At 40.7% G+C, this 23,283-nt stretch overlaps 1 protein-coding gene across 1 annotated transcript in view; it reads left to right on the forward strand.

Moving 5' to 3' along the window:
• The window catches only part of sorcs1 (sortilin-related VPS10 domain containing receptor 1), a gene marked incomplete at its 5' end in the record, with an annotated part of 274,435 nt that overhangs the window by 109,704 nt on the left and 141,448 nt on the right, over nucleotides 1-23,283 (forward strand). Inside the window, 2 exons of the mRNA XM_080441450.1 lie at nucleotides 8,648-8,715; nucleotides 21,786-21,885. Of these exons, the coding sequence (XP_080297576.1) occupies nucleotides 8,648-8,715; nucleotides 21,786-21,885 (168 nt within the window). The remainder of the gene's footprint in view (nucleotides 1-8,647; nucleotides 8,716-21,785; nucleotides 21,886-23,283) is intronic.

The raw sequence follows: 23,283 nt of genomic DNA on the forward strand, positions 1-23,283 counted from the left end.
CATCCATTTTTTATATCGTCTCTGTCGGGTGGAAACCTCATTATGTCCAAAACTGTTACTTTTAAGGATACAAAAATAAAACAATAAAACGCGCCACGATTTGAGCTTGTGGATCTGCTACTTTTGATACTTTAGTCAAGTTTGACGCTGTAGTATGATCAATGGGGCATTAATTTACGATAAAACACAAAAAGTGATATATGAAATAATATGGAATATAAGTACAATATGGAGATGGTTTCTGCCCAACAGCAACGTTATATAACATCGGTGTCTGCAATTATGCAGTGCACGTGTCCCGTTTTTCTTTTCTTTTTACCACTTTCAATCTGGCATTTTGGGAATGTTCATTATCATTTTGTTGAAAAATATCCAATGTTTTCAAAAGCTAAAAAATACAAATTTTCCAAAATTGCTGATATACGAGCTCATAATGCGTTGCAACCCGATGCGTTGTGTGCTTGTGCGTCAGTATTTTTTGTTTCTATGTTTGAAGAACTTCAATCAAATGTTTTCAAATTGATAACAATTGATTAGTTGACAACATATCGGTCAAAACATTGGTAATCGGTGGTCATACCGATTGGTCATAGCGCGGCACAGAGTGCCGCGTTACGAGCTTGTAGATCTGCTATTTTTGAAAAATCGTGAAAATGTGTGCAAATCTTTGAATATATATATTTTTTAAAGAAAACATTTTTAACTCAAATCTTTGCTTCTGGGGGTCCCTGGAACAACATATTTTGAGATGGGGGTCGGCGGCCAAATACATATCATTTTGGGGGTCCTCGACATGAAAAAGTTTGAGCACCGACATACGTTTTTTCAGAATACTGTTGGGATTTAAAAGACATTGTGTAGAATGGGCTTCAGGTCTTAATGGGTTAAATCAAAAATCCCAAGGAGTAATCAGAGTAATTTCACGTGGTCGTGAGGAAAATAAATAGTTCATAAATAGCCTGCAGGACATGATCCGAACACGTTTCCTGATTAGCGAGGTCCAAGCTATGCACTGAGATGCCGTGTACTCATATTTGTTTATTCTGCCTCGTTGCGCCCCGGGGATATAATAATGGTTGTTTGTATATGCATGTTTGGGGATCTCAGCTCATGATGATATTTTGTCTGCTCCAACCAAAGGACAATTACCCAACAGTATAAGAGCTAACACTGTTTGCTAGCAGGCAAAAAGGCTCGCTTTAATGAAGAACGCTGGGGGGAGGGGGGGGACGCCTTAAGCACCCAAAACTCGGTGCATATTGTTATTACTGTAATGATATGAGCCTTGAGTTAACCCTTTGAGACCTGAAGCCGATTCTGCATGTCTCCTAAATCTCAACAGTATTCTGAAAAACCTATGTTTCTATATCAGTGGTGCTCAATCTTTTTCATGTCAAGGACCCCCAGAATTATATGTATTTGGCCGCGGACCCCCATCAAAATATTTTGTTCCAGGGACCCCCAGAAGCAAAGATTTGAGTTAAAAATGTTCGCTGTAAAAAAATATATATTCAGAAGATTTGCACAAATTTTCACGATTTTTCAAAAATAGCAGATCTACAAGCTCGTAGCGCGGCACTCGGTGCCGCGCTATGAGCTTGTATATCTGCTATTTTTGAATAGCCTAAAGTGTAAAATAATGCTTTTTAGCTCAAATCTAAAAATGACACAGTTCCAGGTCTTAATGGGTTAACACATCCATTTGCATCGCCGATATTGCAACACTGGTTTCAAAGTTTCACCGTTGGAATGGGAAGTACTAGTACTTACATTTGAACACCGTCTTTAAACACGTAATAATTGCGCAATGTAATGGTTTTAAAATGCAACCAACAGCAACAACATTATGCCGACTCATGCACACTTGTGAGCTTGTAGAGCTGCTATTTTCACTAATTCTGCATGACACAGTTGTGGGATAAAATATAAAACAACGCTTAACCATTAAAACCGGGAACGCATCTGTGTAACCACTTAAACCATTATTTTATACTTTGGCTATTCTAAAATAGCAGATCTACAAGCTCATATGAGCTTGTAGATCTGCTATTTTTGAAAAATCTTTAAAATGTGGGCAAATCTTTGAATATACAGTATATATATTTTTAAATCAAACATTTGTAACTCAAAATCTTTGCTTATGGGGGGGTCCCTGGAACAATATGTTGAGATGGGGTTCACGGCCAAATACATATCATTTTGGGGGTCTGTGACATGAAAAAGTTTGAGAACCACTGATATAGAAACATCGTTTTAAAAAAAAGCGACAAAATATAAAACAACGCACTCATTGAGTGCCAATGACGTCGCAGACGTCACGTTTTTCATAAGCCCAGAGTGCCAATGACGTCTGAGACGTCATGAAAAAAAAACTCAAAAAAAATTCTTTTTTTTTTTTTTTTTTTTTTTTTTGAAAAAAAAGGTTCAGAACCCAAGATATGATGATTTGAAGATTTGCTGCTCCATTCACTTCTTGTTTAACTTTTTACTGAAAAAGGCTGTATCTCGGCTCCTAAGCACTTTTTTTTTACAATGTATTTTTGGCCTTGGCACAGGGGTGATATAGCCAGAAATATTTTTGGCACTGAATGAGTTAACTCATTCACTGCCACAATTATTGCTGGCCGCGTTTGCCCACTGCCAGAGATTTTTCATTTAAAAAAAAAAGTACTCAGGAGCCGAGATACAGAATTTTTAAGTTTTAAGTTAACAAGGAAGTGGATGGGAGTGTAGATCTTTAAACAATCATATCTCCTTGGTCTTTGGGTCAAATTTGAAAAAAAAACCAAAAAAAAAAGAAAATTACGTTTTTTACGTCAGTGGCAGGATTGGTAAACGGGACAAATTACGTTTTTTACGTCAGTGGCAGTGAATGAGTTAAGTGGTTAACCGTGTTTTGATAGATTTACAAATAAAATAAACACTTTTTCTCGATTACTTGCTTAATCAATAAATGTATCTATAGAATAATCGCGGTATACGGAAATCATCTATAGTTGCAGCTGTATTAACCCGTTAAGACCTGAAGCCGATTCTACAAATGTCTTCTAAATCCCAACAGTATTCTGAAAAACCTATGTTTCTATATCAGTGGTTCTCAAACCTTTTCATGTCAGGGACCCCCAAAATGATATGAATTTGGCCGTCGACCCCCATCTCAAAATATTTAGTTCCAGGGACCCCAGAAGCAAATATTTGAGTTACAAATGTTCACTTTAAAACAATATATATTCAAAGATTTGCTAATTTTCTAAAATAGCTGATATACAAGCTCATAGCGCTATGAGCTTGTATATCTGCTATTTTTGAATAGCCAAAGTGTAAAATATAGTGCTTTTTAGCTCAAATCAAAAAATGACAGATGCGTTCCAGGTCTTATTGGGTTAAAATGAAGGTAGGCCAGTCTCTCTCTTCATGAACTGCCTGCTTGGTTGGCCCTGATGGGGCTGACGTCATGTCCTCTGACCGGGTCATACGCTTACAGTATAGAGAAACCATCGACAGACCTAATTGGCACGGTCTAGTGATCGAGCATATGCACTTTCCAGTCGGGGGCCCATCTGACATGGAACAGTCACTGAAGGCCACCCACATTAGTCTCCATATGTGGCAGACAGAAGGTCCTGGACACACACACACACACACACACACACACACACACACACACACACACACACACACACACACACACACACACACACACACACACACACACACACACACACACACACACACACACACACACATTCAGACCTACCTTCTGCACACTTAATTGGAAAAACATATGCGAGTGGTGTTTTTATGTTTCACAATAAGTGTGAAACTTGACAATTAATCCTATTCAGTTAGCTGTTCACCTTGCTCTTGTGTCCTCACCATTACTACAAGGGTTAACCCATTAAGACTTTTCCACGTCAAGGACCCCCAACATGATATGTATTTGGCCGCCTACCCTCATCTCAAAATATGTTGTTCCAGGGAGGGACCCCCCAGAAGCAAAGATCTGAGTTAAAAATGTTCGCTTTAAAATAATATATATATATTCAAAGATTTGCACACATTCTCATGTTTTTTCAAAAATAGCAGATCTACAAGCTCATAGCGCGGCACTCGGTGCCGCGCTATGAGCTTGTATATCTGCTATTTTTGAATAGCCAAAGTGTAAAATAATGCTTTTTAGCTCAAATCAAAAAATAACACAGATGCGTTCCAGGTCTTAATGGGTTAATAAATAAAACATTGTACAGTCCATCTCCACCCCACATTTTTTTAATCAGCACTCGCTTCACATGTTGGCCTACCTGTGTATAACTCTTGAACAGTGGTACATACTGTATCTCTGGAGTCATGCAATCAAGGTGTATCAGTCAGATTTCTCATATTCCATGCCGATCATTGGCTATGACTGAAGTTTGCGGGCCCTGGGTAGGTAACCCGGCCTGGCGGAGACTTGCGCTCCAAGTACAGTAGCACACTTTGTTAGTTCTCGCTCCTGAATGCGTCCAGTTGGAGCTCAATATAACTGCATGGAACTTCCAAGGATAAGCCCGTGTGACTTTGACAGTTATCTTTTGACCCTTATGCTTGTGTGTGACACAATGTATTCAATTCATGTAATACAGTATATCGCTATGCACCGGTACACCCTTATCTCAAACATTGCTGTCTGAGATAATGCTGTGTAGGCACGACTCAAGTGAACTGCATACTGTACAGTAGATGTGCCCCAGTGTACATAAAAATAAACAACTAGGGGGGACAAATTTTGGGGGGAAAGATTGAAATAGTCACTTTCAACCTTACAATCGCACGATATGTTGCAACATGATCGGCTATTTTAGTCAGTAGTTGCTTGCAGCCCTATAAAAAACCTCAGTCTATATGCAGCTTGTATTGTGCTGCCTTTAAGTGTGTTTGACATAATGCAGTGCAGGCACCACTCAGGTGAAATGCATAGTAAATGCATCCTACGGTGCACAAGGAGTAAAATAAACAACCTCAGTTCTACTATGCAATTTGTATGTTGCTGCTGCCTTCAAGTCAGGTGCCATGCTGGGCTTATCGGGGCAAACATCCAACTGTGTCTCCTTGTGTTCACGCCGCTGCTATAGCGAGGTTGCCGGTGAGTCACTGCAACGACTTGTGTGACTTTGTGAAACAGTTTCCGCCAGCATGGGGCTCCTGTGAGTACAAGCAGAACAGGTGCACCTTGGGTAAGGAGAATTGCGTTTGCGAGGTTGGGGCTTATTAACCCGTTTAGACCGGGAAAAAATCTGTGTAATTTTGTTTTATTTCTTTGGCTATAAAAAAATAGCAGATATACAAGCTCATAGCGTGGCACTGAGTGCCGCGCTATGAGCCAACATTTGTAACTCAAATATTTGCTTCTGGGAATTCTACAAATGTCTTCTAAATCCTAACTGTTTTCTTTTTTTTTTAACATATGTTGCTATATCAGTGGTTCTCAAACTCTTTTCATGTCAAGCATCTCCCAAAATGATCTATATTTGTCCGCGGACCCCCCATCTCAAAATATTTTGATCCAGGGACCCCCAGAAGCAAATATTTGAGTTAAAAATGTATATGTACAAAGATTTGCACACATTTTCACAATCTTTTTAAAAAAATTTAAAGCAAGCTCATAGCGCGGCACAAGCTTGTATATCTGCTATTTTCGAATAGCCCAAAGACATCTTAAAATGACACAGGTGCGTTCCCGGTCTTACTGGGTTAAGTATGCACTAACATATGCGTCCCCACAACACCAGAACATGTGGTGCACTTGGGCCGACCTGTGGCTGGCTGGCTGGTTGGCTGGTTGGCTGGCTGGCTGGCTGGCTGGCTGGCTGGCAGAACCTTCAGGCCGTTCGTTGTTTAGGAGGTGCACTGGAAAAATATCAAAGACAGACAACAACAACAACAACTAGCCCAAAACAAAAGTTGTTGATCAAGAGTGATTCAGGAAGTAGCCCAGTTTTTTTTTTGTGTGTGTTTTGTTTTTCCAGTGTGGAAAGCATTAGCCCGGGGAATGAATGACCTTACATGTCCGGACTAGACCCACGCATGCTAATGACCCACCAGGTCCATTTAGATGCCCAGCTGGAGGCTGAATTCACACTCGCACCACGCAGCACCCCTCTCTCTCTCTCTCTCTCCTTCCCTCTCTCTGTTTCTCTGACTGTCTCTTTATCTCGTCTGTTTGTCTGTCTGTCTCTTTCTCGTACATTTATCGCTTTCTCCTCAGAACTCAGTATACTGCTAGCTATAGGCCAAGGGCACGTACAGTAGGCCTATGTTTACTGTTTATTACCCAGCATGCATTATGGGGCTGGGTTTCTGTGCTGTATGTTTGCATGAAGGTGAAGGTGAGGGACCAATTATAACTTTAGCAACTTTAGATTTTGACATATTAACCGTGTGTGTGTGTGTGTGTGTGCGTGTGCGTGCGTGTGCATTTGTTAGACAAAAATGATAATCCTGATCATTTTTGCTTAACCACTTTCAACCTGGCATCCCGATTCTTATTTTTTTCCCTCCCGAAAATAGCAGATGTACAAGCTCTCATAGTGTCATACATGCAACATACATGTGACATATTTTGAGCTTTGGATCGGCTATTTTAGCTATATGTCTTACGACAAAGTTTAGATAATTTATACTATATATACATTTTAAATAATAGTGGAAATATAGCAGATCAACAAGCTCATGGCTATATCTCATCTATTTCCACGCAAAACACCCGTCGTACAACGAGGTATAAGGTATAAAACAGGGCGTATAAGTGGTTAAAATAGACCGTCTTGAAGATGAGACTGTGAGTCTCCCTGTGAATATTACTCTTCATTTCTGCCACGGAATTTGATTGCAATGTCAAATATCCGCCCAGTCACAATGTAAATAGATGGTGAGCTGCCATTCTGCTCCGGCTCCTTTGTGCTCGCGGCTGGAATGTGATTTTTCTGCCTCCGTTCCCCCCCCCCCCCCCAAAGACGTCAGCTGGCATGGCCTACTTTTTGCTCGGGGGCGCTAACTGCACGAGGTGTATTTAGATAGCGGTATTTAACCCATCGAGACCGGGAACGCATCTGTGTCATTTTTTTTTTCTTTGGCTATTAAAAAAATAGCAGATCTACAAGCTCATAGCTCTTTGAACTTGTAGATCTGCAACAAAACAAAAAAACTTGAAAATGCGTGCAAAATCTTTGAATATATATATTTTAAAGCAAACAATTGTAACTCAAATCTTTGCTTCTGGGGGATTCTACAAATGTCTTCTAAATCCTACAGTTAGTTTTTTGAAAAACGTACGTTTCTATATCAGTGGTTCTCAAACTTTTTCCATGTCAAGGACCCCCAAATACATAATATATATTTGGCCGCGGACCCCCAATATTTTGTAATAGGGAATCCCAGAAGCAAAGATTTGAGTCAAAAAATTTCCCTTTTAAAATTGTATATATTCAAATATTTGCACAATTTAACGATTTTTCCAAAAAATTGCAGATCTACAAGTTCATAGCCGCGCTATGAACTTGTATATCTGCTATTTTTGAATAGCCCAAAGAAGAAAAAAAAATGACACACAGATGCGTTCCCGGTCCTAATGGGTTAAAGTCATTGTGATATGATTTAGTAATGAGTATGAGACAATTAGAGCCACGGAGGATTGTGGAATGAATGTTTGAGTAGCATTGTGTTGCACTGAGGCGTGCTTTTTTCCAAGGACCTGTCATAATACGGTCTGAGCACGCATGGGTGATTTTTTTAGGAGCGCGCCTCCCCTCAAACCTTACCTGAACCCCCAACCCTAACCAACCCCTATCCCTAACCCCGACCCTGCGTTCACACTGGCAGTGACAAAGCGACAAGGCTACAAGCAGCGTTGCCATGTCTGCTTAATATTATAAGCGACTTTGGGCTTGTTTTACTGTGAAGTCGCTTGTAAATATTGGTTTTGGGTTGTTTTTTTGGGCTTGTTTCTAAAGTGTAGTTGCTTATTTGGGCTTGTTTCCATTTTTTGGGGGGGATTATTGTTTAAACCAGTGGTTATCAAACAAACAGTTTCATGTCAAGGACCCCCAAATTAATGTGTAGGCTATTTGCCCACAGACCCCCATCTGAAATTGTAATTTGAGCCAGGGAGGAACACCCGTACCAGATTTATGTTGTTAAAATGTAAAGAAAATATTCCACATTTTGCTCTTTTTTTCCCCTCAATATTTTTTTGTAAATAGCAGATCTACAAGCTCACAACGTGTCGCATCGCAACGCGTTGTGAGCTTGGTCTCTCGCGTTCATGTCGCGTTCTCTCGCCAAATCTGGCAACGCTGGCTACAAGCCATTTTCAATGGAAGCCAGCGGACCGCGTCCGACACTTCCCGCTGCAACTTGTTTCAGCGCTCATGACAGTGAAATATCAATCGATCATTATGTTTTTGTTTCATAATTTCCACTCCCCTTCTCTCTCCACACAATTCCTGCTTGTAATGGGTGGCTTTTTGTTTTATTGTCGTCAGCTGTTCTTTTTAACCCAACATTCATATTTTTCTCGCTCATCCCTCCCACACACAGACGAGCGTTCAGTCACAACTCACAAGGCCTTTGTTCTTAATGTCAAATTGCTTGTTTTTGTTTCGTTTTGCAGGTGATTCTGATGCTGACCAAGTTGTTTGACTTCAACCTCAACAGTGTCACAGAGAGTTCATTGTGGAGGTAAGCTCGTCATACCAAATAAACAAAAATAAAGTTAACTTATTTTTAATTATTTTTTTAGTTAATTTTACTGTTTTGCTGTGGTTGTATTGGTTTGTTTATGGCAGTGGTTCTCAAAGTGGGGTCCGGGGACCCCCAGGGGTCCTTGAGGGGGTTCCAGGGGGTCCCCAGCAAAATGTGTGAATATAGCATCACATTAATTTGAACCTTTTATATGTTGGCTATTCAAAAATAGCAGATACACAAGCTCATAGCGCGGCACCGAGTGCCGCGCTATGAGCTTGTAGATCTGCTATTTTTGAAAAATCTTGAAGATTCGTGCAAATCTTTGAATATATTTATTTTAAAGCGAACATATTGGCACAACATATTTTCAGTTGGGGGTCCGCGGCCAAATATAGATCAATTTGGGGGTCCCTGGCATGAAAAAGTTTGAGAAGCACTAGTTTATTGCGTAGCGCTGTAGGGACCCAGCTGTCTCGAAGAGGGTCTATGAGTCTTGTGTGTTTGAGTCTGTGTCTGTCCCGGGCTAATCTTGCAGACCGCTAGACCAAATGTATTGTCCATGCTGCCAGTTTCCCTATATCTGCAAAACTCAGGTGAATGTACATATAGGTTCTGTCCACCACTCACTCAGCCTCTTACACAGTACATAGATAATAGAAATCTTATTGCCTCTAGAGAAATGGTTCTTGTCCAAGACAACTGGCAGACAGAGACAAACAATTCTTAAACCGCATTTACATAGAAATGAGTTATGCTCGCTGAATCAAAAATACTTTTGGAAACAAAATAATTACGTATTTAAATGTCGGTCAAGGTGCTAATGTGAAATGTGTGTGCCATTACAATTTGGCATTTCAGGGTGTGATTTTTTTTTTAATCTCAGCTGTTGGGTGTGTACTGTGTATTAATGTACTTTGAGATGCATGAGGTACAATCAAGGAGCTATTCCAATTTCATGGAGTTAAACAAACATTTTAAAGAATAAAATGCTTTAAACATCACCTTTTTGTCGCTGTCAGGTGGAAACCTTGCATGTCCAAAACCATTATTTTTTTCATTATTATAAAAAAAAGAAAACAGATCTACTAGCTCACAGCGAGTTGTGAGCTTGTAGATTGGCTTTTTTCTCTGCTTTTGTGCGACACTCTTGATGTGTGACACTCTTGTGACGAAATAGGGCAAAAGTCGAAATATGGAGATATGAGGTTTCTGCCCGACAACAACTTTATTATGCTTGTTGTCACTTCAAATGAACCAATCAACATTGATTGATAGATCGGTCCCCCCCATCCCTTGCTACCTTTACTGTTGTATTTAACTTTTTTGTAATTCTTTATACTTCCACTCCCCTACATCTCAGAGGCAAATCTTGTACATTTTACTCCACTCCAATTATTTAACAGCTTTAGTTATTAGTTACAGATTTAGACAATTGTTACACAATATACATTAACCAATTAAACCCTATGTTATGTTTCGCCTATTCGAACATTGCAGATCTACAAACTCACATCGGGTCGCGATGAAACACGTTGTGGCCTTGTAAATTTGCAATTTTCCAAACGTTTTTCCAAATTTAGGAAAAAGTTGGAACTAGTCCCTGGAAAAAAATATTTTGAGATGTGGGTCAAATACATAATACTTTTGGGGGTCCCTGACATGAAAGTGTTTTGAGCACCACTGATATAGAAACATAAGTTTTTCAGAGAACTGTTGGGATTTAGAAGACATTTTTTCAATCGGCTTCAGGTCTTAAGGGGTTAAAACAAAGAAATCCAAGCTCTTCTTCCACCACTGCTACATTGCCAACGGGCTGAACCGGGCTGGATCAGCTCAGGTGCCTTTCATCAAAGGAGAAGCCATCGACACTCAGGGCCCATGAGACAATGACATCATCGGATTTAGAATCATGATTTAAGAGCCAATGACTTATTTTTAGTGTTACAGCAACTCTCCACATGAACCGATAAAATCATCTCACGGCCATCGCCAGCTCCCCGGGAAGATGAAATAAGTTACATTAAATGGAAAATGATGGCTTCTCAAGGACAGATGAGTTTGAGTGAAACTCGTCTGTCTCCCCTCTGCGGGCGTCTCGCCGCTGGTCTTTTCTCTGCTGGTGCTTTGTGAAAGGTAGTGGTGCAATAAGTACTGTTTTTGTTTCAGGGGTATTACACTTTAAAACAGTTCTGAGGTAATTGTACTCAGACTTTTATGTGCACCCCAGACACGTTTTAAGTTGCTAGCTTGATTGAATGTTGTAATATTTGATGTTTTATTTTATTTTTATATTTTATTTTATCAGACCCCCTCCCATTGAACTTGAAACTCCATTTTAACCATGTTAGACTCCTTGAAAACACACGTTGCTGGTTCTGGTGATTGATATTGCCCTTCTAATGCATAATTATTCGAATAGACCAAGTATAAAATAGGGCTTAATTGGTTCATGTATTGTTTTGTATTTATAGTGTAAAATCTACGAAGTAACTTGAAACTAAAGTTTTCAAATAATTGGAGTGGAGACAATATTTGTCTCTGAGATGTAGTGGAGAAGAAGCACAAAGTATTGAAAAGTGGACATACTCGAGTAAAGTAAAAGTACCTCAATATTGTATTTAAGTACAGTACTTGAGTAGAGAGTACTTACTGTACTTAAATGTTGCATTCCACCACTGGTGAAAGGCAAGTAGAATGCTGTGTGGGTTTAAAGAGCTGATCTGATTCCACCCAGCACTGAGTCACCCACTTGAGTTTGTCCATTGAATGAGGTAAAGTTAATGCAACATCCTACGAGGACACAGAACCATTTATGAAGATGATATGACTCGCTGAGAGAAATGGATTATGAATGTCTCAAGTGTCTTACCGGAGCCCTCATTCAATGCCACTTTGAGATGCTGGAGAACCAAGAGGTGCCAGCATAGTCAATGTCACTAAAAACTAAACTTCAAACCTCCGAAAACAAACTGATTCGACTACTTCTCTGCCTAAAGCCCATGACAAACACATTTTGCTAGTCTTTTTGCTAGGCAATTAAAAATGGGATTGGTTTTTAAGATAGTCAAAGGGGCAATGCCCTCAATACCCTCATACCTGACTAACTACTGTACTTCTCCAACGTGAGTGACACCCACAGCCACAATACTAGAGGGATCTGGTACCACCCATCTATAGAACTTGGGACAATTCTCATTCTACTATTCTGCCACCACAATGTGGAATGCCCTGACACCATCCCTTAAACAATGTGGATCACTGGCTTCTTTCAAAACAGGCCTGAAAATCCATCTATCAGGAGACCACAAGTGGAGACTCAATGTTCCAATAGAAAGGAGGTGACATTCACTGCCGACATGTGTCCCTTTTCTCCTTTGTACATAACTAGAGTCTCGGGGGGTCTACGCCCCCCTCGACCCCATCCGCTGCGCGGGGCTTTGCGTTTGTTGGTCCCTTTGTGTCCATCTGTCTGTATGTATTAACTCTTTGACTGCCAGAGTATTTTCATAAAGTACTCCCCCATTGCCAGCAATTTTCGTGTTTTTTTATTTTTATATTTTGAATGTTTGTCATGAAAATAATTTAAAGACACATAATTTAAAGGCACAGCACAAATCCGCCACTAGAGAGCAGCACATGACAGCTTGATCAGGTCGTTGGGTCACTGTCACCCTTCTTGGGAGATTAGACAGGGAAAAACATGAAAACGGATGTGACGTAGTCCCAGATTGTCTGATCGGCCAAAATTACGATGTGATACACGACGGCGATGACTGATCGTCACCCAGACCATAGATTATAGAAGAGAACCTGTCCGTTTGTCTGTTATACCGTGTGAAAAAACGTTTGTTTACCTATTTTGGACGAAAATGACCGGGGAAAAATATCAAAAACCGGAAACGGAATCCAGGTCATGAAACCGGATGCAGATGTGGGTGAAGTAAGTGGAACTCGAAAATAACATTGAATATTAAGCAGCATAGCGCAATCAGAGATTAAACAATGAACGCGCGTCCAGCGCGTCGAACGCGTCGACGGCCAACTGGACAAAGTAGCACTTGACGCGTTATCGCGTCGTCCGCAGTCAAAGAGTTAAGTAATAAAAATTTTAAAAAACAGGGAAAAAAAATAAAAAACACGGAACCCCTGGGAGCCTCGCGAAACATCGCGGACCCCTTCAGACCCCATATAGATCCACCGTCTTGCTCCCTGTGGCTTTTGTTTTTTCATGAACCTCCTTGCTTGTTTCTGGCGCTTGTTTTTCTCCAAACTGGCATCCTAACTCCAACCTGGCATCCCGACTGACTGCCGACTCGGTTCGGGTGACTGTTAGAGGCTGGCGCGGGTAACTAATAATGTATTGTTTGGGATTTGCATGGCACGGAGATGATGGACATATTAGCGTGAGTGTGGTGGGATAGAGACATGACCAAACAAAAAGGTAAGCAAGCGCGGGGGTTGAAGCGAAGGACGCGCGTCTGTTGTTGTTGTTGCGGCGATGCAGAGATTTCAATGGCCGCCGCTTCGTGTTGCTTCGGCTGGGGCCGGCGTTCGGTTGTGCTCACGGTAAATGGTGCGAAAGTGTTTCCCCGTCCACTGTGGTCGTAATGTGGTGAGTAGAATTAATTATGTTCCGAGGAGGGAAATGTGTAGTGAGCAATGAGAAGTACCCTACGCCACCCGTAAATTCATCGCGCACGTTGTGGCTAGTGTTGTGGCTAGTGTTGTGGTGACATGTGATATGTAGTTGTTGTGTTTAGTCCAAATCAATGGAGTGGGTATGGCGTCAGCGGCAAGAGTTCCAAATGAATGGAGTGGGTGTGGCGTCAGCGGCGAGAGGTAACAATCCAATTGTAAAGATAGATATAGTGTTTTATAATTGTTGACGATATGCATTATTGTGCATTATTGGATGATATGTTGATGAATTGAATACATAGTACCACAATGGAGACAAGTCCCCAGGACTTATTGTGTTTTGTATCCCTTTAGCCTATTTCTGACTGTACCTCATGCTGTTTACAATCAATCAAAATGTCATTTTGATGGAGCTGATTCCACCTTCACAGCCATATAGTCAACCTCATGCATTCATTCTTTATTTGCGTGCAGGCACACACACACACACACACACACGCACACGCACACGCACACATAAAATAAAACAAATAAGAATGAGTTAAGTGACCTGTCAGGTTAATCTTTTTTAAAGCCCAAAATGCAACAGGGATGATGGGTTTATCCTGCTTTACATAGCTATAACTAGACAGCTACAAGACAAAGACAAAGACAAGACAAAGATCCCAGGGTGAGCATCAGCCCCTGTCTGGAGGTAGCACACAATCTTTGTCTATTTTTCAACAAGTTGAATAAAATAGCAAAAATAACCAATCTTAGCTCACTTGGAATGAGCTTGTAGAACAGCCATTTGTTCTACCTGTCATACAAGATGTACAGTATATTAGTGGTTAACAGTGGTGGAAAGTATCTAAGTACATTTACTTAAGTACTATACTTAAGTACAATTTTGAGGTATTTGTACTTTACTTGAATATTTCCAATTTCCAATACTTTTACTTCTACTCCACTACATCTCAGAGGCAAATATTGTACTTTTACTCCACTACAATTATTTTAAAACTTTAAGTTACTAGTTACTTTTCAGATATGAATTATGATATTATGAAACATACGTTAACCACTTTAGCCCTATTTTATACCTAGGCTATTTGAAAATAGACGATGTACAAGCTCACAATGTGTCGCATAGCTTGTAGAACTGCTATTTTCAAACAATTTAGTACTTTTACTTTTGGTACTTTAAGTACATTTTGATGCCAATACTTTTTCCACCACTGGTGGTTAACATGTCTGAAAAGTGTGTGTGGGGGTCTCAGCTTGTGTCAGATGTAAGAAGGGGGGCTCCAAGGGGGGAAACAAGTTGGTGAATGACTGGATTAGGAGGTGGGAAGGGGCGTAGCTGGGATAGTTCATACGAGGTCAGAAGATGAGTCGTCCTCCCTGCCATAACAAGCAGCTTGGGCGATTGAAGGCATGGCAGTATTCCAGACAAGTTTACAAACCCCTCAGTGCACTCAGACGGCACACAGTCTATTCTTAGCATCACATTAACCCATTAAGACCTGGAACTGTGTCATTTTTAGATTTGAGCTAAAAAGCATTATTTTACACTTTGGGCTATTCAAAAATAGCAGATCTACAAGCTCATAGCGCGGCACCGAGTGCCGCGCTACGAGCTTGTAGATCCGCTATTTTTGAAAAATCGTGAAAATGTGTGCAAATCTTCTGAATATATATATTTTTAAAGCGAACATTTTTAACTCAAATCTTTGCTTCTGGGGGTCCCTGGAACAAAATATTTTGATGGGGGTCCGCGGCCAAAAACATGTAATTTTGGGGGTCCTTGACATGAAAAAGATTGAGCACCACTGATGTAGAAACACGTTTTTCAGAAAACTGTTGAGATTTAGGAGACATGCAGAATCGGCTTCAGGTATCAATGGGTTAACGGGCGCGCGCACACACACACACACACACACACACACACACACACACACACACACACACACCCCCACACACACACACACCCACCCACAGAATCTTTCAATCCCCATGCATCCGTAACCTATTATGTTCATATTAGTGCCCCTCCTTATGTGTCTGTCTGTCGTAATGCCTCCATGCTAAAATGTCGAGGCACTCAACGTGTGCAGCATTTAGACTGGAGTGCTGGTTGGCAAAATGGGTGTTTTATGCATTTGCCGGGTTCTGTGAAATGCAAAATGACACCTACCTTTACCACAGTGGCAGATAGAGCTGTGGTAAAAGTTTACTCCACTACAATTATTTGGCAGCTCTAGTTATTAGTTAGTTTGCAGATTTGTATTATTATTATTACTGATGGAGCTGTCTTTCCTTATCACCCCTACATATCCTTGTAGCACTTTGAGATTTCCTGTAAATGTAAAGTGCGTTATAAATAAAATCCATTATTACCCCTATATAGTACCGGTAACTTTTCAGAAAGGCGACAAGGAAAGCAAACGGAGACAGGCAGCCATTGGATATAACGATTATATTATATTTTAGTCAGACATGAGAGACCATGGGAAGGTTACAGTATCACAGGTATTTCACGCATCATCGGTCGTCGTCTCTCACCATGAGAACAGAGAAAGCACTGGGTTTGAACACCACCCGTTAACATAAACATGACATCATGGAATACACATCGAGCATCCAGCCATCGGAGGTGTAATCCTACCATTGGTGGAGAGTGATGATGAGTTGATGAAGTCAGATGATGATGAAGATGGTGTGACAGTTTATCTTTGGACAAACAGCGTCCAAATGTCTCAAACAACACGTTGACCTCGGCTCTGACCGGTCACTGGTCAGTGGTCACTCCGTGGCACTGAAAGAAGGGTTATCGTATCGGAGAAGAACACCGAGATGTAGTGTTCTAAAAACATTCAATATTGGCATAACTTGAGAAGCCGACAGATAGCCACAGAAAGCCTGTAGCCAGCTGCTTGACCTTGTATAGAGAGACAGGAGAATAGGAGAATAGAAGCATAATTAACATGACTGGGTTAGGCCAATATGACACCATTATATTAAATTGACATTTAAAGAGTTTATGACACTAGACAAATTATAATGGGCGGCCATTGCTGAGTAGGGGCGGCCATTGCTGAGTGGTTAGTGAGCCCGTCTAGGGAGCCAGAGGCCCTGGTTTCCCCAGGTACGATTCCAGGCCACGCCAGCATATGTGTCGATGAAATGAAATTTGTCCCTGAGCAAGACTCTTAACCCCTAATTGCTCACAGGCCCTCATTGGAAACAAGCCCGCAAGGACTTTCATGAACGTCCTGTTAAAAGGAATTATCCTTATAATCAACAAGATTAACTCTATCAATTACAGGTTGGGAATTGCTGTTCTACTGTATGTAGCTTGCTGATATTGTAAGTCCTTTTTGCCGGTGTCACCAAGGCAAGTTGTTGTGCATTAATTGTGTGATGATCAGCGATAAATGATCATGGTCTGTGAGTTACGTATTTGGACACAACGGTTAACCCATTAAGACCTGGAAGGCATCTGTGTAATTTTTTGATTTCTTTGGGCTATTCAAAAATAGCAGATCTACAAGTTCATAGCGCGGTACCGAGTGCCGCGCTATGAGATCTGCTATTTTTTTTGTGCGCAAATCTTTTGAATGAAAATGTTTAAAGCAAAAATGGTTTACTCACATCTTTGCTTCTGGGGGATTGTACAAATGTCTTTTAAATCTTAAGAAAAAAACGTATGTTTCTATATCAGTGGTTCTCAAACTTTTTCATGTCAAGGACCCCCAAAATGTATTTGGCCACGGACCCCCATCTCAAAATATTTTGTAATAGGGACCTCCCATGCAGAGGCAAAGATTTGAGTTAAAAATGTTCCCCTTGAGAAAATTATATTCAAAGATTCGCAAAAATGTTCAATATTTTTTTTAGCTAGCGCTATGAGCTTGTAGATCTGCCGTAGTAAATTAAACGACTCTAAAAACCCTTTCAATTCAAACAACAAACATAAGAAGAACAACAAACTGCAGTGATCAACTCACACGGGTGGGAATGCATTTCCAGACATGGATTCTTGCCAAAAGAAAAGCAAGATCGTTAGAAACAATAACAACAACAACAACAACATCAGTGTTGGAAATGATTCACTTATTCTCCCCCACGTTATTGTCAAAGTTTGTTTCTCTAATATGTTGTCGTATAAATGTTTAATTAAGCTCTGCTCCTCCAAGTTCACCCCCTGTGTGTCTCTTATGATAGCACATTTAATCAAAGGTGGAATGACAATGAAACACATCACTCTGTGATAATTAAGGAATGCTCATTATTTTCAAACATTCTTGCCTAACCAACAACTACTGTACAATTTCAGCAGAACCCAAATATAGGCAGTGGTGGTACTTAAGTACTTTGTTTGAGTATCTGTACTTTACTTGAGTATTTATATTTTTTGAATTTTATGATTTTCCCTCCACCAAGACATTCTTTTTTACTTTTGACTCCACTACATTTCCATGAAGGAAAATAATAATATTCATATCATATATATCATCTATTATGAATTAACCACTAAGAGCCGTTCACACTGAGCAGTATAACTAACTATAATTATAAAACCAACTATTAAAAAAATACAATGTTGAACACAATAGTTACTATATTATAGTGCTCAGTGTGAATGGCACTTTAAACTGCATTTCAAATATTGTGAAAATAGCAGATCTACAATCACGACACGTTGTGAGTAGGTAGATCTGCTATTTCCGCTATTATTGCATATTTTTGCAATGCATAGATATTAATTAATAAGAATTTTGTAATTTATACTTCTGAATGGTGCACCTGATTCGAATGCTATCAATGCATTGAATGGGCGAAATAGGCGACTTATTAGACCTTTGAATGGGCAAAATAGGCGACATACTGACCTACCCGCGATTTATCAGACCATTCATTACGTGTTATCAAGACATACTGACCTACCAACGGAGATGATTTAAATAGTTCAGTTTTGGTTTTGGTTTCGGACCATGACGGAGGCGCGCAGTCACAGGTGAAAGGTCACCCCGTGAAGGACCACCGAGGGAGCTAAAGCGACCGAGTTGCCGTCCTGAACGGTGTGACGTTCGCCTGTGCCTACTCAGCGCCGTTCGAGTTATGTACCGATAGGCACAGAATCGTAAATATTGTTGTGGGGACTGCTCCGCCTCCAAGTAGGTCAGTAGCTCCTGATTAAGCCCCATGAATGGTCTGACAAATCGCGGGTAGGTCTAAATCGCGGATACTCGCCCATTCAAAGGTCTGATAAAACGTGATAATCTCCCATTCGATGCATTGATAGCATTCGAAGCCGGTGTCTGAATACTATATGCCTATGTAATGTCTATACTTTGACTCAAGCACTAGAGTTGATGGGCGGTGGTAAAGTGCGCACCCACCACCACGGAGGTTGTAGGTTTGAATCCACCGCGGTGCAGCCGTATACGAACACAATTGGCCCGTGTTCGGGGGAGGGACTGTGGGCGGGGTGTCGTGTCACTGCACGTACTATTCCTACGGGTTGGGGGCGGCACCTGTCAGCAGGGAGTGTTGGGCGGGAGGAGTAGGATGAAGGCTCTATACGTCCTCTCGGTGGGGGCTCCTCATTGGCAGGTGAGTCAGTATAGGATACAACAGCAGTGACAACACACACACATATGTGTGGGGAGGAATCAATAGGCTCTGTGCACAGCAGCCATATTATCACTTCTTTCACAGGTGTTACCAATGATACTAATGAAGGCTCTGTTCCATGTAGTGTAGCACAGTGGTTCTCAGACTTTTTAATTTCCACGACCACCATAACTCTGAGGGTGTACAAATGGAACCAAATGTACACGTAAGGGTCCATTTGGTTCCATTTGTACACTCTCAGAGTTACACACACGTAAGGGGCCATTTGGAACCCCCTCAAGGAACCATGAGGGTCCCTGAACCCCAATTTTAGACCCACTGGTGCAGGGCCGGACTGGGACCAAAATTCAGCTCTGGCATTTTGGCCCAGACCGGCCCACCAAACCGGCGCGCAGATAGCAGATACTCTACCGCCCCACTCCGTCGAGGCACATACAAACGCACGTCCTTAATACCACCACTTTTACTGAAAAGCATCCCAGCCCAAACATTACCGTAACTAATAATTGGGCCGCGCAACCCGGACATGACCGTAATAATAATTTTTTTATTTTTATTTTTTGGGTGGCCCAGTGGCCCGTATGCCAAATGGCCAGTCCGCCCCTGCACTGGTGTTGCAGAGTGTTTCCAGTGAGCCAACGTGCACAACATCAGCACCCTGACTCTGTTTGACGAGAATGGAACAGAGCCTTCGTTAGTATCATTGGCAACACCTGTGAATTTCTTCACAATATGGATGCCGTGCATTATAGCCTATTGGTAAAATGACTTAATTGGGGAGTACTAGGGTTGAGGACTTTGTCCACCACTGAGTATAGGAACGTCTAACAGTCTCCTGGAATGACAACGTGAACGAGGTTATGCCGCTATATCAGGTCTGATAATGGTAACCTGCATATATGGCAGCTTAAAAAGATTGAATAGTAAATCATTGTAGCTCACACTGGCTATCTAGCAAATTCTTCTGGTACATGAGATGAAAAATGAAGAGGAACTGAACTCGGCTGCTCATACAGCATGCTTGATTTAACCTCTCTTTCTTAAAATGACAACCTCTATTGCGCTGGAAACTATTAAGATTGATTTATTCATCGGGGTAATGTCAACTATGTTTCATTTCAAAGTGCTCAAGTCAAAGCATAGACACTCCTGGTCAGATATTACTCAACTAAGGGAAAGTTGCGATGTCAAATTTGCACTTGAGTTAAAGTACTGGAGTACTTGCTTTTAAAATACGTAAGTATTCAACAGTACAAAATATTCTTTTATATATTAATATATGTTTATTTTAACGGTGAATCAATTGATTTTGTTCCAGATTGGATCAATGAAACTAACATAGTATAATTTAAGGTCCTATTTATCAGTATCACAATGAAAACACATTTTTAAAGGTCTTACGAAAAAAATACTATCACTTAAAAAGAAAAACATTCTTTTCTTCTATATTAATGTTTTATTATCATTAAAATCTTACTGTGTTGCCAATTATTTGGGGGCCCAGTTGCAATATCCGGGCTCACAGGTTGGGAATCGCTGTACTACTGTATGCAGCTTGCTGATATTGTGTCCTCTTTGCCAGTGTAAAAGTGCACATTTATTGTGTGATGATCCATGATAATGAATGTCCATGTATTACATATGCATGTGCATACATTATGTAGGTACTGTATGCTTGTTATGCACTCAGGTGTAAGTTTGCATAGTTGCAGGCAAGAAGTGTTATGATTCAGTTGACAAATGACTGGAATGGTGCAGGAACAGATGATACACTACCTTTAACATCGATGAGAGTGGTGCAAGTGATTTTCTTTCTTTTTCTAGTTCAAACAAACAAACAAACAACAACATCAGATAGTAATTACTGCCATTGAGTGTTTGTTCAATAACAGGGTCAAGTCTTCCTGTCTCTCGTGCTCTTTAATAAGCAAAATACAGGATAAACAAGTGAAATTGGAAGTGCACAAAGAAATGAGCGGACAAAACTGAAACTGGAACACTGTACCATTTAAGCTGATAAACCTTCTCTCTTCTGATTGGATAAAATTGATTCCCCGATCGGAAAATGCATTTCTGTTTATATTACTAAAGAGCTGGAAAGACAGGGAGACCCCTGTTACTGGACCATAACTCTAAGCAACTATTACTATCAGAATATAAAGCTATTTAACCCATTCAGACCGGGAAAGTATCTGTGTTATTTTAGATTTATTTGGCTATTCAAAAATAGCAGATATACATTTTTTCAAATCTTTGAATATATATATCCCCCCCAACCCCCCCCCCCCCCCCAGAAGCAAAGATTTGAGTTAAAAATGTTCGCTTAATTTTTTTCTATATATTCAAAAGATTTGCACAAACTTTCACGATTTTTCAAAAAATAGCAGATCTACAAGCTCATAGCACGGCACCAAGTGCCGCGCTATGAGCTTGTAGATCTGCTATTTTTGAATAGCCAAAGAAATCTAAAAATGACACACAGATGCGTTCCCGGTCTTAATGGGTAAAAAAAAAATCACTTGCATCTTGAAGATTTTTTTTTTTTAATTCCATTCGGAGCCATTGTTTATGTAAATTCTACTCTAAACAACTGAGGTCAGCGCAGGGCGACCGTAACGATTTGGCCCTTGTGCCCCTGGTCTGCCGCCGTGGTACAGGTGGTACTGCCTGGAGCATATAAGAGGGTCGGGACTTCATCGCTTGGCCTGCTTCTCTATCTTTGGAATTCTCCAGGGAACGTTTAATTTGCACCAAGCAATTCATCAAGTGTTTATCAGCCTATATACTCTTTCTGATTTCAATTCCAGGTCAACAGACTACGGCGCCACGTACCAGAAGCTGAATGAGAAAGTGGGAGCGAAGACAATACTCAGCTATTTGTACGTCAGCCCCAATAACAAGAGAAAGGTAATGTGTGTTTTTTTTATTATCATTGTGTCGTTGTTGTCGGGCAGAAACCTTGTATCTCCATATTTCAACTTTTTTGCGTAAATGAATGCCCCACACTGTGCGAGAGTGTCACACAAAAGTAGCATAAATAGTCGATACGAGCTCACGTTGCCTTGCGCCATTGTGAGCTTGTAGATCAGCTTTTTTTTGGCCATTTCTTACACATTTTGAAAGTTGAAGTAAAAGTGTGTCTGTGGGTTATATAAATATTAGAACCAATTAACCCATTAAGACCTGGAACGCATCGGTGTCATTTTTTGATTTGAGCTAAAAAGCTGTATTTTACACTTTGGCTATTCAAAAATTGCAGATATACAAGCTCGTAGCGCACCACCGAGTGCCGCGCTACGAGCTTGTAGATCTGCTATTTTGGGAAAATCGTGAAAATGTGTCCAAACAAAGCGAACATTTCTATTCTTTGCTTCTGGGGGGTCCCTGGAACAAAATATTGAGATGGGGGTCCGTGGCCAAATACATATCATTTTGGGGTCCTTGACATGAAGAAGTTTGAGCACCACTGATATAGCAACATATATACGTTTTTCAGAAAACTGAATCGGCTTCAGTTCTTAAAGGGTTAAACGTATCAAGAGCTTGATAATAATGAGACTAAATAATGACCACATTGGATCCATTGGAACATGTGTTATTTTCTTTTCCATTTCCTGAAAATTCGGACATGCAAGGTTTCCACCCAACAGCGGCGACAATAGAATTAACCCCTTGTGTTGATGTGTGGGTTTCTAGAGCTGCCTTGTTTTCATGAACGTGGATACTCAGCAACCAGCCATGTATCATCATCACTGACTCTGTTTATATGCCTCACTCTCCCCGCTGTCACTAATTAAACTGGTGGAGAAGTCATTCTCCAAAAATATATATAATAACCACCTAGAGAGTAGAGCCAAAGCACACAGAAAATACTCCCCAAATGTTAATATTAATGGTTGTACTACAGTCGCTCTCTCTTTCTCTCCAGCTCTTCCCAGAATGAATCAATTATGGACTAGGTGAGGGAGGGGGAGGTTTAAGGGGAGTTTTCAGGTCATGTAAATCAGCGATTCCCAAACTGTGGGCCGGGCCCCACTGTTGGGCCGTGAGGGTATTGCAAGTGGGCCCCCAAATGATTAAGAACCTGCATTAAGATTCCGATTCTATAAAATGTCTTCTAAATCCTAACAGTTTTTTTGAAAAAACGTAGGTGCTATGTCAGTGGTTCTCAAACTTTTTCATGTCAAGGACCCCAAAATGTATTCGGCCGCTGACCTCCATCTCAAAATATTTTGTTCCAGGGACCCCCAGAAGCAAAGATTTGAGTCACAAATTTTCACTTTAGAATATATATATATGTATTCA

Source organism: Gymnoscopelus braueri (assembly GCF_963280865.1).
Source record: "Gymnoscopelus braueri genome assembly, chromosome: 2".
Taxonomy (NCBI): Eukaryota; Metazoa; Chordata; class Actinopteri; order Myctophiformes; family Myctophidae; genus Gymnoscopelus; species Gymnoscopelus braueri.